Raw genomic sequence first — 17,410 nt, 5'->3', positions numbered from 1 at the left:
TTGGTTATACATCAAATGCTCGTGCTGCTGCACTCAATATAAAATATCATATATTTAATATTTAGCATTACTCATGATGGACAGTTCCATTATTCATCAAAATTGATGCAGCAGATGCAGAGATCTTTATTCCATCCATTGGTCTTCCTCATAAAACCCTGGTACCTATACCCATAATGGAACTCGACCACTGAAGAATTGGGTGTGTTGTGCTAGTAGTGGCTAATGTAGCCTCAAGGCGCTAGCCTCATGCAGAGATAAGGAGCTGCTACAGAGGTCTGGTAAGATCACCTCTTCTAGTCTTGCATTGCGAGACCTATCTCCCCCGCACTGTGTCAGAGCTGGAGTATGGTCTGGCTATACGCTTATCCATTCTGGGATAGAGGGAAAATGTTCTGGCTTGTTTGTATTATTTTAAACCTATCACAACCTTGCTGGGTGGCACTAAGCCCTGGGGGCAGTGATGGTGTCCTTGCAAAATAGGTATTTGAGATTGGAAAAGAGAAGGACGTCAGGCGTTATCTCAGCACTGTACATCCGGTAAGCCAGACTAACCTGTTTCTAACTCCACCCCCTCTCCTTCCCCAGCTACAACCAACTCAAGTGACATCACTTTCATGCAGCTCTCTGGAGACATCAACATTTTTATTCAACTTTTCTTTACATAAACAGGAGTACATCCCAAGACCTGTAAACAGACTGCTGTGTAAAATTGGTGGAGTTCCCCTTTCAAAGAGGGATGTGTCTGATATGTCCATTACCTCAGACATTAAGGATCATTCTTGATAATTTTAAGAGGAGTGGGCTCTGAGGATTTTCGAATCCTTTCTAATTTTTGAAAAGTTTTGTCCTTACTTCAGTATGGAAAGGGACGATGGCTCAGTTGTAAATATAAACAGGCTTAATTTGCTTGTATACTGTACTATTTATAGAAGGTGCAGTTTGGGAAGTAATTCCGGGGTTTGAAATCCATAGGCTAATACTTAGCAACCTGTACCTTCAGTATAAAGGATAAAATGTATATCTTTACCCGCCTGCTTTTAAGTCATATTTTTTCAGTCAATTTTTTTTTTTTTTATTAGATATCACAGTGTAAAGACAATGTCTCTTCAGTTACTTCTTGGCTTTGTTACACTTGAAAACTGTAACATGAAATCCTTATGTCGACAGAGGTTTGGTTATAAAAGGAGTATGTTTTGCATCAATTCATATTTAAACGATCTGTTTAATTATAACTTTTACATTTTCACATTTCCCAGAGAGTTTTTCTCGGCAATGCGCTTGCCCCCTGTAAAACGCACATTTGAGAAAACTTGTTTTGTTCAATGGATAAAGTACTGTAGTAGTGAATTTTGTCAGATCAAACTTGCCAGAAAGTAACTTCTAAGAGTCTTGTATTTAAGTCATGCCATAATTTTTGTATGTTATACTGTACATTGTGCATTTGATTTGTGTTTAATACCTATTGTATGTGTACAGCAATAAAAAAAATACAAATATAATTTACAGTAATCACCTCTGCTGTATTTTTCAAAACGATATATAGTACATTCTATATTCTACATTCTACAATATCTTGCTGAAGATATGTCAAACAAATCAATTCTCATATTTAAAGATTTCTCTTTTAACATTAATACTTCTTGCTCGGCATTACTAGGTACAAATTCTTCGTAACGTAGGAACTTAGCAAAGAAGGTCAACTCTACGTGCATGCTTGCATTACCGTCTATTGCTGCTTCATGCCTAACCCGGATGTAACATGATTATCAGGTTACGCTGACTTCAGCATGCATCAAATGTTGCTCTCATCAGCACTGTAGAGTCTATAAAACTGATGTTTCAGGAAAAAGGCTGATAAGATGTCAGTCATTTAAAAAATAAGCTAAAATAACTGACGTTAAATCTCACCCATCATAGTTTGAATGATGAGAATTCTAAATTTCATATAAAAACTAGCGGAATCAGCAAACCAGACACTAAGACTTAGATCTTGTTGTAATCACAAAATTTGTGCAACCATACTTGAATTAATTCTATTTCATTTTATTTATAGTATCAAATTATAACATCAGTTGTCTTGAGACACTTTACAGATAGAGCAGGTCTAGACCACACTAATACACAAAGACCCAACAATTCGAGTAATTCCCCCAAGAGCAAGCATTAGTGCGACAGTAGCGAGGAAAAACTCCCTTTAGGAAGGAACCTGGGACAGACCCAGGCTCTTGGTAGGCTGCTTGGGGGTGTGATGAATTAAGAAGCTGTCGGGGAGAGTTGAGTTCTGAACGTGAGCTCCAACTGCCTGCAGCCACATCAGTGGTCTAAAAGGAGACTTACGAATACATGGTCAGCTGAAGCCACTGGAAAAAGGGAAAAGAAACCAATATGAGCATAAAGGGTTTCATTTTGAAAGTTTACTCACAGCACACACTGAGTCACCAGAAAACTTCAAGACAGTAATTCTTAAGACTGTAGTTTGTGCCGCTGTATTAGAATGCACCATATAGGGATTTTTTGTGTGATATTTTTGGGTCTATATACAAAGTTAAAAAGGAGTGGCCAAAATATTGGAAACACCGGTCAGTGTAATTTAATCCAACATAGCAGAACTTTGAAATGCAATCTCAAAAAAGCTAAATAAAAAAAATAATCAAGTAAGGTAGCGAGAAGCAACTGGTGTTTCTATTTTACTGGTTACTCAGACTCTAAGCAACTTAGAAGCTCTGGACAAACTTTGTTAGCCAAACTACTACTTTCAAACTCTTATAATTTCTAAGGTGAAGAATGAATTTTGATGCCCTTTATCACAAAGACAATGTAGGTAATACTGTTTGCAACAACCTATATATATATATATAGGAAAAGGCATATGTTGTGTAAACAATACTAAAGGGGGGGGGGGGCGTTACCTCCAGGACATTGAGCTTGATTATTCCATCTCCATCTTTGTCAAAGGCATTAAAAGCTCCTGCAAGAGACACAATAAATGAGTCTTCGTCCATGTCTTTATAAATCTTAAACTGGTGCAGGGCAAGGCTGCAATTAGTGAGCCCTCCAGGTTAAATTTGGCCCCTTGAAAAATGTATAAAAAGTGTTACACATTCTGTATTTGTATTAGCAGTGATTCTTTTAAAAACGCCGGTAAAAGCATGAGGTAAATCCATTAAAAGCTCAGGCGTGGTGTGTACTTACTGAACATGCCCTCTAGTCTCACAAAACAGCAGATATAACTGTCAAAATCGATGTTTAGGTGTTCGTCTGCGTAGCGCATGGCTATGATGTCATACAACTGTCTGTTGAGTTGAAACCCTTCGGATGAAGAAGACACAGATTAGGTTCATGGTCGACAGTTTATATCACGTTACAGGTTTCTAACAAGAGGCTGGAAAGTATAGGATGTGGTTTCTGACAAAACTGTGAATTTAACCCTTAAATGGTTTTATCAGAATGTACAGTATTGTGACTGTAGTCTATTACAAATAACATTTCATTTATGCTTATTACAGTTTTCATTTAAATGATCAGCTCTGGAAAAACATTAAATCTAAAACTCGACCAATAAATTATTCATAGAGAAGCATCCTGTGAGTGGTCATTCTTGCTGGTGTTTCTTTCCTGCTGCTAACCTGCATCATTAACAGCGTTCCTCATCTCAAAACTACTGATGGAGCTGGATTTGTCTTTATCGTATCGTTTGAAGATCCGCTGCAAGCACATGAGATGAACAGTCAGATGTTTGTTAACATGAGCAGAAGCTCTAGAGTGGTTACAACGGTCCTACCTGCCACTCCTTTATCTTTTTCCACAAGTGTTTGAACTCCTGTAGGTTCAGCTTTCCTGTCCCATCAGTCTGAGGGACAGTCAGTCAGTTATGGAAAACCAACACAGGTCCTACCTGCCACTCCTTTATCTTTTCTTTCAAGTGTTTGAATAGCCATTTTTAAAAGGGAATTTCCTTTTATTTTTAAGTACTTTCCTTGGTGGGTTCATTAATAATAAATGATTTAAATATAGTAGCACAGTAAATAAAATAATACACTTATTTTGTCAGTAATACTGAAATTGCTAATTAAATAAAAGATTTTACCCCCTTTAACTTTGGGTTGCAAGAGTAGAGTATTTAGGAAAAATAGTTTTAGTGCCTATTCAATTCCTCAGTCACAAGAGGGACAATGTTGGAACCCATTGGCCTTCGGTTTGAAGCTGATTTAGACTCTAGGGGCAACAGCACATTTTTCGGGGGTTACGGTGTAAAAGAGATGTATGAGATTCCATTTCGACCAATCCATTCTACCTCTTTGGATCTCCAGACAGACTGCGTGCAACCAAAGCCCACTCAAACATGATTGGTCTTACTTCTCAGACTAAAAATAGAAACCAGAACGCTTCCAATACCAAAATCTTGTCCCATTGCCTACAGCGTCTGCACTCATATGCAGATACCTGTCTATAGAGATCACTAGAGGGATTCAAACAAACAACCTGCTGATGCCACCTTCATATATAAACTCCTGTAGTTTTAAGCTTACTTAAAGGATACATCCATCAAGGCGATCATACTCCGACATGTCTCAAGGCTGAAACCCTCTGTCTTTATTTCATTATCTGTGGAAAGGGACAGCTCTGTATGATTGATCACATCATGGAACCAACTGCATCATGATCTAAATCTTCCCAGTGTACTCACGTTTGGCAAGTACGTTCTTCATGATCATCTTGAGTTCGTTGGCACAGATCTGCATATCCTGATGGAGGGAGGAACAATTTGTTGCATATACTCTTTGTTACAGCAGACATCCACACCTGTCCCGTGTTATCCTCATCCTGTCCTCTCCGTGTACTCACCTCACCAGCAATCTTTTGAAAAATGGCTCCGAACTGTTTTTCCTCTTCAGTCTCCTCCTCAGGCTGGAGTAGTTTTTGCTGGAGGAAATAAAATGTATGACAGCTTTGAGTTGTAAAACCTTAATTGTATGTATTTTATGAATATTAATATATGTTTGGACAAAGTAAGAGACATCTTAACTTCACTAGTAGATCTTGGTTCACCTGATGCAATTTGCGTATGCTACCACTACTCCACTGAACTTTCTTTTCTAGCATTTGAGTACGAAAACCAATGCTAGACTCTTATTTGTTGACTTCTCCTCAGCTTTTAATACAATCCAACCTCCCGTTTTATCCAGTAAAATATTGTCAAATTTCAATCTTGATGCTGGCACAGCGAAATGGCTTATGGATTTTTTAACATGCATGGTTTTATTCTACAGATCTTATTTCGAGTCCATTTTAACTTTCTGTTTGATTTCATTTTATAGGAACCTTCCATACAAAACAAAAGTTGAAGATAATTGGCAGGCAGCAGTTCTCTCTAACAAAGATCTTTGACGGACAGGTTTTGCAGAAGGCATGGCCAATCTTCCCACCCATTTTTGGTAGGAATTTATTTCTCTTCCCTTTGGGTGGAGACATAGGCTACCTAGAGCAAAAACAAACGGTGCAATTTTTTTTTATTGGTGTCACTTGGGCTTTCCCAGCGACACTTTTAGAAATCACTTTTCCAGACAATCTCAAAGGATTTTATTTGAAATTGTTCACTTTTTAAGTTCTTATTCAATCTGTTTGTCGTGTGCTGCTGAGATGGACAATAGAGAACTCTGAACTGAATTGATCTCTGAACTAGCTTGCTTTAGCTTTTAGCTGGACTGGCTTGTCTGATGTTTTGAAGATGGGAGTGGGACATTTACGACCCAATGGCCCAATTTGGCGTCAAGACGGGTGTGATCCCATCACAAGATGATCTCTAGTGTCTGTTTTACATGTTGCTGGTTTATTATTATGTTTTGTGTGGTAAAATTGCGCAAATGAGAGGCTGCAGCTGCTTTTCTTATCAATAAATCTTTATTTGGTGATCAGGGATCAAAATGTTAGAATTGTTCTCTTCTTCCTTCCTGTTGCACTACATATAACACTATATTAGTGATTGATGTATTTTGTTATAGTACCACAAGAGAGCAGCACATTAGAGAAACCCAAACAACTAGGCTTGTATACATTGAGGCTTTACAGGAAAACAGGTGCAGCTGAGCCACTTGATATCAGTTGGCTTCAAACTTAATTGTTTTATTCCCAGCAGTGTTATTTGAACGGGTCAAGATTGCATTTTAGAGGCGTCAGTGTCCAGAAATGACGACAGGTCAAAGGTTACTATGAGCTATTTGCTGCAATGTCAGAGTCTGTCAAAGAAAGATTACCTTTGGTTTCTTTCTCTTTTCCCCCTGAATGCCATCATGCTGGATTTCTTTGTTGGCCCGCGCTCTGTCTGACACAAATACAATAGGCTGGCACGTGGGTAATGGCAGTTAGTAAGAGGAGAGACGTGTTATAAAAGACAAACAGAAAAAGAGAGGTCATTAATAGTCATTCCACTGGTCATAATCTTTATATGCAATGATGTGGAATGATGACACAAACTATAACTGCTAAAAATGATAATGACGGACATATAATGTGTGTATGTAATAATAATAATATTATAAAGAAGTGGTGGGGAATACAGAGTTTAAAAGCAATCTAACGATGCTGTTGCCACATGCACTTGTTACCTTTTCTTTCTTTTTCTTGTCTTGCTGATGGCCAATAAGGAATGACAGATGGATGAAATGAGATGAAAAGGAGGAAAACACTTTTCAAGTCTGTTAGTTACTATTGTGAGAAAAACAGTACAGTATGAACTGGGCAAGACAATGAGATTTCAAAAACAATGTTGATGAAATATTTATGACACAATCACGGTTTTACAAAATATCAAATTCCAGCTGATATGCAGGTAAATATATATTTGGCTTCTTAAAAAGAAAATGGGAAGCCTAATGTCAAGCATACACAATTTTACTATTAATGTCTTATTCCTCTCTGCATATTGGGTGTGCCTAAAGGTCTGTGTAAACATGTAATCTACTTCCTGAGAAGTGTTGTGGTTAAAAGTTAAAAGACTATCCTGGCTTCAAAGAAATGTCCCATTCTATAGACAAAGGTGAAAAATACTTGATGAAAATGAAAATCTTAGTCCTAATGTTTTTGTTTAATCTCCTAGTATCTCTGTTAAATCTGAAATGTTATAAAAAATAACTTACTACTTACTACTTAATACTTTCTTAGAGATATAATTTTGTAGACAAAAAGTAAACCTGTTTTAGTCATTTTACCACTGAAATACCTGTCATGAATATATTTTGGTGCCATTACTTCTTTATCATGTTGCAAACCTGCATTTGGTCAGATCCAATTGTGTTCTCCGCCTCCCTGCGAGGAAAAACAGACACATTAGGATTTCTCCTATTCAATGATAATGGCCTTCATTATATTTTGCAGTTTCGCTGTCAACAGTCCCCAAAATGACTTCCCCACCAAATAGGGCCAGTGCCTAACCCCAGTGATCCTTACTCAAACATGTTCTGCTTCTCAGAGAAAACCCTGAGAATGAACTCTCCCTCTTGATGGGCTTCAAAGGTCGTTGGGATGATGACATACTCTCCTGGAGGCAGCTGGAAACGCTCCGTCACCTCCCGCAGGTTAATGTAGGTCTTACATTTAGCTTTGGAGGCTGTGTACAGGAAGAAGTCCTTCTGCAGGTGTTGATCTTTGCCGCACATCTATGGATGGAAAGGAATCAGTTGGTGAGATAGGAATGACCTCTTCAAATAAGGAAAGTAGTCAATACAGAAAGAAATATTGAAAGCAAAGGAGTAGTTCAAAATTGGGACTCTCGCGGCGTGGTGTGTGAGGATTTGCCAGTTTTCTCTGCGTTATATGAGCGGAAATGGAATACCTTTGGGGTTTGCACTGTTGATGGGATGAAACAAGCATTTTGGCTTATGTTGTCAGTTGTAGATAGAGGTTTCACAAGAGCATGAACCACTACAGTACTGCTACTACTACCACCACCACCACTACTACCACATGCACTGCTAAATAAAACACAACACACACAAACATGACTCTCTGGAGATAGACTTCAGATCAATACTGTGGAAACGCTGATTTCATCAAACTACATTCTTCTCCAGGACTGGCATACCTCCTTCGGCACCTGCAGAGACAAAGAGAAAGGTAAAGAAGAAGCTCAACTCCAGTGAATGTACATAACGTACATCAGCCTGTCCAGTGAATCAGGTTTCCTGTGGTCAGTACCTCGTAGATGGAAAATCCGATGGTGAGGAATATGGCCCCTTGGTGGCGCTGCATTCTTCGCCCTTTCTGCATCAGAGCCACGACCACAGTGCAGGTTGCCTGCCCGTCCTCTGGGTCGTCATCCTCCTCGTACAGTTTCAGCCGATACTGTGGGTTTGTCCAGAATGTGTCTGTAAATACAAAAGATAAATCTGCAACAAAGGGTCACCTCACAGCAGTGAAGACACATGAGCCATGTGGGACTTAAAGACTTTGATTAATGTTGGCTTTAAGAGGAATACAATCTGATATAAAAAAAAAAAAAAGAAGCCCAGGCCTACGTGGGAAGTTCCTGCAGCCGCCAGCAGAGCTGCCTCTCACCCAGCGACCCTCATTGACCGACACTGTCCAACTGTGCCTTTCATCGCCCTGCAGGGTGTCAGGGGTCAAGTTACACATCTCCAACTTTGTGAAGTTCCTCTGGAAATCATCAAACGACATCCTGGAGGGGAATATCAAACAAGAAGTTCTTTACTGTTCATTTGGTGAGACAACTTTGCTCTTTTTTTTTTACCACTAATGGCACTAATGAGGTAAAACAAAAATGTAAAGCGGTTTAGCCCCAGATGTAAGGATTCAGCTGTAGTTTAAGCTAAATGTTTACATGATGTGGTGGAATTTCCAATGACACCATGTGGTGGTATGTTGAGACTGAAGGAAAGCCTACATGACATTAGGGGTCTCATTTCTAAACATGGCCAACGCACAAAACAGGGCTGAGAAAGTACGTACGCCACTTCCCACGCAAAAGGTTGTGATTTATAAAAACAAACTTGATGGGAGAATGTGCGGTCCTCCACGCAAACTCTGACCCATGCGTACGCATAATTTAGAGACAATGGGAACTGACGAAGCAGATGGTGAGGTGGTGAACTGATGTCAGACTCCAGAAAGTAAATGTGGGAATAACGATTACTCGTAATATTTTCAAGTATTGATGTTTCACGCACATTTCACATTTAAGAGGTGATTTGTTTCTTGATGCCACTGCATTCTTGATGCCACTGCATCAAGAAACAAAGCAGCTTTACAATGTTGTGCCTATGTAGTATCAAGTACAGCGCATCTGAATAGACCATTGAGTCTTAAGCAAAAACAGCTACAGAACTGGTGAAATATAAAATTAATATTTTGTTTTTTGAACGAGCCAAAATAATACAATTAGTTCATAGTACGTTTTTCTCACCAGAACTCACTCTCCTCTACGGTCTGTTTTTTTAGGTTGTCCTTGTCTGCTGTGGAAATGGTCGACCATTCCTTTGAACTGTGGAAAGACATCAAGAAAGAATTAGCCATAGTACAGCAACTGGCTCATTTACGAACAATTATTTTGTAAAATTTGATACATTTCATAATAATATAAAAGGTCTCAGATCTTACTTTGCACTCCATGGTCCTTTCCACAGCACAAAACCCCAGGGATTTCGCAGGCGAATCAGGCGAATTCTGGCGTCCTTTGCAACCTCGTCGCACTAGAAACAACCACCAACCTGTCAGCATCACTTTAGCAGGCCTTCTCCTACAATGAATACCGAATATGCATTTATAGTACTTAGACATTTTACTGTACCTCTGCCAGGCCAATGATGGAGTAGGCATGACCCCTGACCAGCCCCTGTACAGTCCGAGTCTCGATTTCAGAAGCTGAAAGAGTCTAAAAGATACAACCAACACACATGCAACACATGTCAGAGCAAAAGACAGACTGGACTTTGAGGCAATACATGATTTTTTATGATCTAAAAGTGGGGATAATAAATCCAACTTTGCACATAAATTCAGCTTCTCGTAGTGTGGCATTATTAAAAGCAGGCTGATTTGCATGAAGAAAAGAAATGCATTTCCTGTTTATTGATAGGGTTGTTGTTTTTTACACTGTCTCTAATATCCACCTCCTCCTTATAGTTGAATTTGACTTTCATATTCCAGGCAGTTGTGTTGCTGCATGCCTCATCTAATGTGCACTTCTCTTCTGTGCACTTAATTTTACTGCTTTCATCACCACTCACATCTATGGAGCAGCCCATTAGAGAGCCTCTCTCCAGCGCCTTCCTCATGATGTTATAGAGGTCTTTGGGCGCCTCTGACAGCTCGAAGAATTCGGTAACTCCTCCCGTGAAATCCTCCATGGCTTCCAAAGTGTTGCCCCCTTTAAGTGCTTCGTAAGACCCGTTCAACCTGAGAGAGAGAGGTCAATCAATCTGGTCAATGTGCTGACTTGTCTGTTCTCTCCGAGGCTTGGAATTTTCACAGTGTCTGCAGTCAATTTAGGAAAGATAAGGAGTGGTGTGCCTAGTTGGTGTCGCTACACTACAAAAGAAAATACACCTTAATTAGACATTTAGCTCAAAATTGGATTTTAAAACTTGTTTCACTTGAAATAAGTTGAAGTAATAAAATCCCCAGGCTTTAATTTACGAAAACAAAAACTGAAGACTTTTTTTCAGTAAATCTGAACTCTACTGAATGAATTAACATCATGGAAGTGACGATGTGTAGATCTGCACGACTTCAATGTGCAGTGAACATTGATAGAACGGGCTCACTTGGCATAAGCTTTTTCCAAAAGAGCACTCCAGAACTCGTTCTTTCTGAAAGATTTGGTGAAAACCAGCTGGTTGTTGCAGGTGGGGATGCGGTCGTCGACAACCACATCGATCCATTCGCCATAACGCCAGAACTGAGTGTGAGAAGACAGAACAGATATAAAACAGTGATGAGAGAAGAAAATCAATTATCGACAGGCAAAGAAAAGCTCACATCATCTTTTAGATTATTAGTAGATTCATATCTGTTAAACAAAGTCTTCATGTTTCAATCAATTACCTTTTTTTCTTTCTTAAAAAAGATGAATGCCTGACCAATACTAGATTTTTGAGGCCATTTAGAGTTCATGGAAATCTGACAATAAAATTTACGCTGCTTTTAAAGTTTGACATTTTGGAGAAAAAAAAAACGTCTTTGCTTTTCTTCCCAGGGAATAGACAAGAAGGTAAATACCACTTTCACTTCAATATGAAGCTACAGCCAGCAGCAGGTTGGCTTAGTTTAGCATAAAGATTGAAAACAGTGATACAGCTAGCCAAAGTAACCAAATCTGTCTAGAAGCACCTCTAAAATGAACGCATTGTATGGGTTAGGGTTTAATCCGTACAAAAAATAAACTCTAAACTACAGTTAGCTAGTTTTCCAAGTTGAAAAATAAACAGTGCTCTGTGGTGGACAAACTAAATCATGTGACACTGTTTCTAAATTACATGTCACCTATCTTTATCTTCTGTACTGCATTTTTTTGTTCCTTATTTAAAACCAATGAATAACCATAAAACATGTTTAATGCCACTTCTCATTTAGGCTTGTCCATACATTTTACATATAGGTCTGGCAATGCCAGATTATCACTATTAGGAACTTTAACATGAAATGTCACAGTTTCACATGTGATGAATTTGTATAAAAGCCTCTTTCATTTGTGAAATAGCATATCATCCGTGTAAAAACATGAACATAAAACATTTGGAGTGCCTTTGTAGCTGAATGCTTGCAGCGGATGCCACATTATTGCAGCAAAAGAAAAACAGTTGCTTATTGCACAATGTGCCAAGTATCCATTCAAAACCTGGAAATGGAAGATGCCTGCATAGTTGTCGGTGAAGTTCTGGTCCGGAGGAATCACTCTGTACAGCAGTTTCTCATTCACTGTCAGACAGGCGATGGCAGCCAGCAGCCAGCAGTCACCTGTCAACAGTTGAGTGATGAGCTACGAAAACACTTCAAACATACCACTTCGTAAAGCAGTTGTCACAGATTGAAGTCACATTGCTGCAGGTGTCAGTCGTCAACATCAGTAATGTGACTAAGTTAAGACTGATTCTCACGATCATTTCAGCTGTCAGACATATTCCAGGCTCTGGTTCCCCCCCCCCCCCCCCCCCACACATGTCTTGGCTGTACTCTATGAGGTTGATGATCCATCTGGCATCAAAGAGTTTCTTTCCACACTTTTTTCATGCCCTTGCTATCATGTACTTTTTAGTTTTTGTCGTTGTTGTACTTGCATATTGCAATTTGGCTATTGTTTAATGATCACAATATTTCTTGGACTGAAATTTCTTGAGATTGTTTTTATTTCCTTTTATTTGTGCTGTAATCAGGGCGTCATTGGAAAAGAGAGCTTGCTCTCAACGGCCCTCCCTTAATATAAATTAAGTTAGTTAGACATATTTGTTTTATTCTAGTTATGAACATGCAGACTTTAAGACAAAACAAATACTAATGTCAAAAGCAAAGGCTGACATCAGTGCAAGTATGGTGTCAAAACACCAAATCATACTTAGTCCGTGAGTTCCTAGGCAGCATGGTGTACTGGAACCTGCTGTTGAACCACTTGTTTGAAAGGAGAAACGGTTTAAATGTTACCCAATTCTCCCTGACAGATGTCTGTCCTGTTGGCTCCATCTATGATGAACTGCGGGTTTTCACAAATTTCCTGTCAAAGAAAAAAATACAAGGAGGAGTTAGGAAGTTTTTCTGAGCATGTTGTGCAACTGTCAGTGCCACAGTTCAACTCTTTTTTTCTCATTATGAAATACTATGTTAGATGAAATGATAGATGCATTATAAAAACCCTAACTATTAAGTAATTTAATCCAATACTTTTGTTTAAGTATATTGTCAGTGTGAAGTCCTGCATGATTACTAAGTGTAATTTTTCAAAATGTTGCCAATTTCAGATAGATTATACTAGACATTTAAAAACTTTTTATGTTTAATGAAATTCATTTCTTTTATGTAATTATATTTTACACATTTATATTTCTCAAAGTAGGGTAATAATCATATGGGTATTGGTCCACATTTTGCGACCCTTCAACAATTCAAAATCTATATTTACAAATGTACACGTGACATGATCGACAACATGACAACTAAACCCTGAACTGTAAGCGAGTTGGAGAACTTTCTGCTTTATGTATTTATGAGGCAGCAGCTGTTGGATGCTGTCTGCTCATGACCCTTGAGTCATCTTTACATTTGATGACGCTGTGCCGAATGCAGAGCACCCCATAGCTCATATGTATCTTTGACATGGCAGAGTTGACTGTGTTTGCGATACTAAATTACCAATTTAACATCCAGATTTACCGATATTTGCCTCTGGTAAGGTATTAATGCATTAAGGATTATGCTGGGGAAAACATATTGTTTGTTGAAATTGAAGTATTGTGTGTATTAAAGGGGTTTACAACTTGTGGATTTGTGGATAGGGTCACCAGATAAAACCAACTGGGTCACAAGATGATGAAAGGAATAAGAATGAAAATATATATTTGTGTTGTACAAATCATGGTTATTTTTAATTTTTTTTCTTGTGAAATATTGGACAATGCAGGCCTTTACAAATTCTTTAAATAAAGTCAGATAAAAAGCCAAAAAGTTACATTGTTTTTTAAAACCTTTTGAAACTGCTCTGGAGAAACAAAAACAAATGCAAGATAATCAAGATAACAACATGCAAAATGAACAGTTTTCTTGGTTTAAAACAAGTATAACAATAGGCAGCCGTGACGCTGATCCCCTTATCCCACGATGGACCATAACTAAAGCTGTATAAATGCAATCTCATGTTCCAAATTTAGAGCGTGTTCCACTGCTGACCCCCTGGGTGGGACTCTTGTATCACTAATCTCAGCTGCATTCATCATCAGCCATTAAGCAGCAATCAAGCTGCAGATTCATGTTACACTGGAGTTTGTTATTTCACGTTTAAAGCAGTGGGTGGGCATCAGTGGCATAGCACTGGAGTGGTTTAGGTCATACTTAGAGGCTCGAACTTTTTGTGTTAGCATAGGTGATTTTGTATCCTCCTCTGCTCCTCTCTTGTGTGGGGTCCCACAGGGCTCAGTCCTCGGCCCTCTGCTTTTCTCTTTGTATTTGCTTCCACTTGGTTCCATACTTAGAAAGTACGGCATTTCTTTTCACTGTTATGCAGATGACAGTCAGATTTATGTACCTCTTAAAAAGAAAAACAATAACTCAGTTGGGCAACTATTCAATTGTCTTGACGACATAAAAGCCTGGATGGGTCTGAACTTTTTAAGTTTCAATGATAAAAAAACTGAAGTGATGGTTTTTGGAGGCACCACTGGGACCCTGCCTGTAGATTTGGGCTCCTTGGCACCCTATATTAAATCTAACATTACAAACCTAGGAGTTAAAGTGGACCCTGAGCTTAAATTTGACAATCAAATCAAAGCAGTTGTCAAATCAAGCTTCTTTCATTTGAGGCAACTGGCCAAAATAAAGCCAATTTTGTCAAGGCAACATTTTGAAACTGCAATCCATGCCTTTATAACTACACGGCTGGACTACTGTGATTCACTATATGTGGGGGTTAGAGGGGTCCTCCATCACCCGTCTCCAGATGATACAAAATGCAGCAGCACGTCTTTTAACAGGCACACGTAAACATGAGCACATCTCACCTATTTTAGCTTCACTACACTGGCTTCCTATTCAATTTAGGATCCATTTTAAAATTATGTTATTTGCTTTTAAATCACTAAATTGTCTTGCCCCGCCATACCTCTCTCAGCTTCTACACCCTTATAAACCCGTCCGCGCTCTCAGGTCAGATGATCAGCTGCTCCTGACTGTGCCTAAAACTAAGCGTAAGCTCAGAGGGGACCGTGCCTTTGCTGTGTCTGCCCCTAGACTATGGAATGATCTGCATTTGCATGTAAAACAGGCCTCTTCTTTATCTGTTTTTAAAACCCTTCTTAAAACTCATCTTTTCTCTTTGGCTTTTGACACATAGTAAGATGTTGACTTCTTTTACTTGTTCTTATTTGCTACTTTGTGTGTTTTTAATTGTATGGTTATTAATTATAAATATGTTTGTTTATTTTCTGTACAGCACTTTGGTCAACTTTGGTTGTTGTAAAGTGCTTAACAAATAAAGTTGGTATGGTATGGTATACAAAGCAGAAATTTCAAAATAAAATATGTAATAATATAAATAATAATTCATAATATATATATATATAAATATAACCTAATGTGTTTATATATTGTATGCATTTTTATATGATAATATTGCTGCATGAGTGTTGGGTCTTAGGTGAAGGTTTGTGTCATTTGTCGTGTCTGCATTTATTTTAGTGTTTAGATGTGTCAGGACTTTTAGCAAAAGATAGCTTAATCTGAGCCACTTGGTGTCAAAGGCAGGGCCTTGGAAGACTATTAAACCCTCTTGCATGTGTATATCAGAAAAAATATGAAACCGAAGCCAACACTGAGTTGCCACTATGTTTCCCAGCACTGGCAAAGGGTGTCCTACTATGTGAGATTCAGCTGTCTGTGATTGTAGAAGGTGGTAACCCAGAGCTATGCATCCACAACCATGCAGCCACTTGACACCCCAGCAGGCCATGTGTTGTGGAGGAAGTGTTGAGATACATTGGGATTTTAGAGACGAGCTCTTGTAAACACTTTTGCTTTTGAGAAACTTGGCCTAAAGGATGTAATGGCTAAATACTGGCACTCACCGAGGGACGTTTCCACTCAATCTTCATGGAAGGTTTGTGACTGTAGAAGAGTGAGGAGTCGTCTGCAGGGAACAGGGGGTCTTCAAAAACCACCTTCTTCTTTACATATTTGTCTCGCAATTCCAAAAAAGTCTTAAGACGCGTGGCATCCTTGACAGTCTCATTTCTGCTTAGAATTGCAGAGTAGATGGAGTTAGTCCCAGCAGATGGGTAATCCGCTTTGTCATCTGGCCCAAATGCTGCTTCACTTTCATAAAGCACCCTCACCTTTGTATCCTCAACAAGAGGCACTTTATATTTCTCGTCCCCCATTTTATGAGTGAATACCTCAACCTTTGGTGTTCTTGTTTCAAAGTGCAAAAAAAAAAGAAATTTGCAGAAAAACAAAGCCTGACCTTGCAAAACAACCCAAAGAAACTTCCTGTGTCCTCCCTGACAATGGTAATTACTTTCAGTTCCTTTATTTGCTGGAAATGCTGTCAGCGCCCATGGACGGTCACCAACCAACAGCTTGCCACACCAGCACTTACACAATCAGTGGTGTGTCCCTGCTGCAGGATGCACCTAAATATAGGACTCTGTAGTGGAGGGGAGGAGGCTCCTCAAGGAGAGACCTTTACCCAGACAACCTTTTCATGTCCCAGCATTGTGTCCGGAGGTGACTGTCCAAGATCTGTGCATCTAACTGAACATATGGCAACATATTACAGGAGAAATGTAACTCTGAAATATGCTGTAGGGTCAGGTCATATATCGAGGGCATGTACAATATGCACTGTACCAAAAAACCTGTATTGGATATACTGCATTAACCTTATAGGTAGCGCATATAATTAGCAACAATTTATTCATATCAGGTTAGTTTATTTTATTTGAATGACAAGACAAGTAACACCATGTGATTGATTGGATTATAATCCCTCCAAACCACTGTTTAACATCCATATTAGTTATATGACCCCTAGTGGCAACGAAATTCCTGGACATTTGCTTCAGTTTCATTGGTCTGTTGTGGCTGACTAAACCATCCATTCATCATAATTCAGTAGGCCTGATTCTTTCAACCCATTCCCAATGTCAAATAAAAAGAGGGAGGGAGGCTGTTAAATGCAGGGTTGCCAAGTTTGAGAAAAACCGGCAATGTAGTTTCAGTATAAACAAAAATGAATGGACCCCTTGACAAAATTGTGCAGTTAGTTACTAACAGCGTTTTATGTTACATGATAATACTCACAGTACGTAAATGGACTGTTCTTATACAGCGCTTTTCTAGTCTCCACGACTACTCAAAGCGCTTTTACATAGTACAGGAACCATTCATACACTGTGGCTGAGGCGGCCGTACAAGGTCACGCTCATCAGATAAACACTCACTTTTTTCATTTTTTTTGGTTTAGTGCAAAATGTTCGACTCTAAAGTAAATGTAAATGTGCTGTATTTGTATAGCGCTTTTCTAGTCTTAACGACTACTCAAAGCGCACTCTAAAAAAGCTCAGATGATTTGCTGCAGGGAAATGTGTTTAGATCATTTAATTATGACCATGTTCGAGGACCTGGGCGAAAACGTGCTCTTGAACTGACAAACACACCTCACAAGTACTACCACTTGCTGCCCATTAGTTCCCAT

At 38.9% G+C, this 17,410-nt stretch overlaps 1 protein-coding gene across 3 annotated transcripts; it reads right to left on the bottom strand.

Annotated features, from left to right (window-relative positions):
• Nucleotides 1-427: 427 nt before the first annotated feature.
• Nucleotides 428-16,336, bottom strand: capn3b (calpain 3b). 3 transcript variants are annotated; one of them, XM_032542228.1, is made up of 24 exons: nt 15,783-16,335; nt 12,655-12,724; nt 11,855-11,973; nt 10,782-10,915; nt 10,245-10,413; nt 9,806-9,889; nt 9,616-9,707; nt 9,422-9,499; nt 8,517-8,677; nt 8,197-8,366; nt 8,084-8,095; nt 7,450-7,658; nt 7,272-7,308; nt 6,609-6,632; nt 6,258-6,344; nt 4,849-4,926; nt 4,691-4,748; nt 4,544-4,608; nt 3,785-3,853; nt 3,630-3,708; nt 3,196-3,312; nt 2,913-2,971; nt 2,261-2,363; nt 428-2,034 (listed from the first exon to the last, which is right to left on the bottom strand). In XM_032542228.1, the coding sequence occupies exons 1-23, from the start codon at nt 16,092-16,094 to the stop codon at nt 2,337-2,339; spliced, it is 2,310 nt and encodes a 769-aa protein (XP_032398119.1). In that variant the 5' UTR covers nt 16,095-16,335; the 3' UTR covers nt 428-2,034; nt 2,261-2,336. The 3 variants fall into 3 exon arrangements, with proteins under 3 accessions (XP_032398119.1, XP_032398120.1, XP_032398121.1); XM_032542229.1 differs by lacking the exon at nt 6,609-6,632; XM_032542230.1 differs by lacking the exons at nt 428-2,034; nt 2,261-2,363; nt 2,913-2,971; nt 3,196-3,312 and having other exon boundaries at nt 6,258-6,325; nt 15,783-16,336.
• Nucleotides 16,337-17,410: the final 1,074 nt, after the last annotated feature.

The sequence above is a fragment of the Etheostoma spectabile genome, chromosome 18, assembly GCF_008692095.1.
Source record: "Etheostoma spectabile isolate EspeVRDwgs_2016 chromosome 18, UIUC_Espe_1.0, whole genome shotgun sequence".
Classification (NCBI taxonomy): Eukaryota; Metazoa; Chordata; class Actinopteri; order Perciformes; family Percidae; genus Etheostoma; species Etheostoma spectabile.
This window is presented reverse-complemented; position numbering and strand designations above follow the sequence as displayed.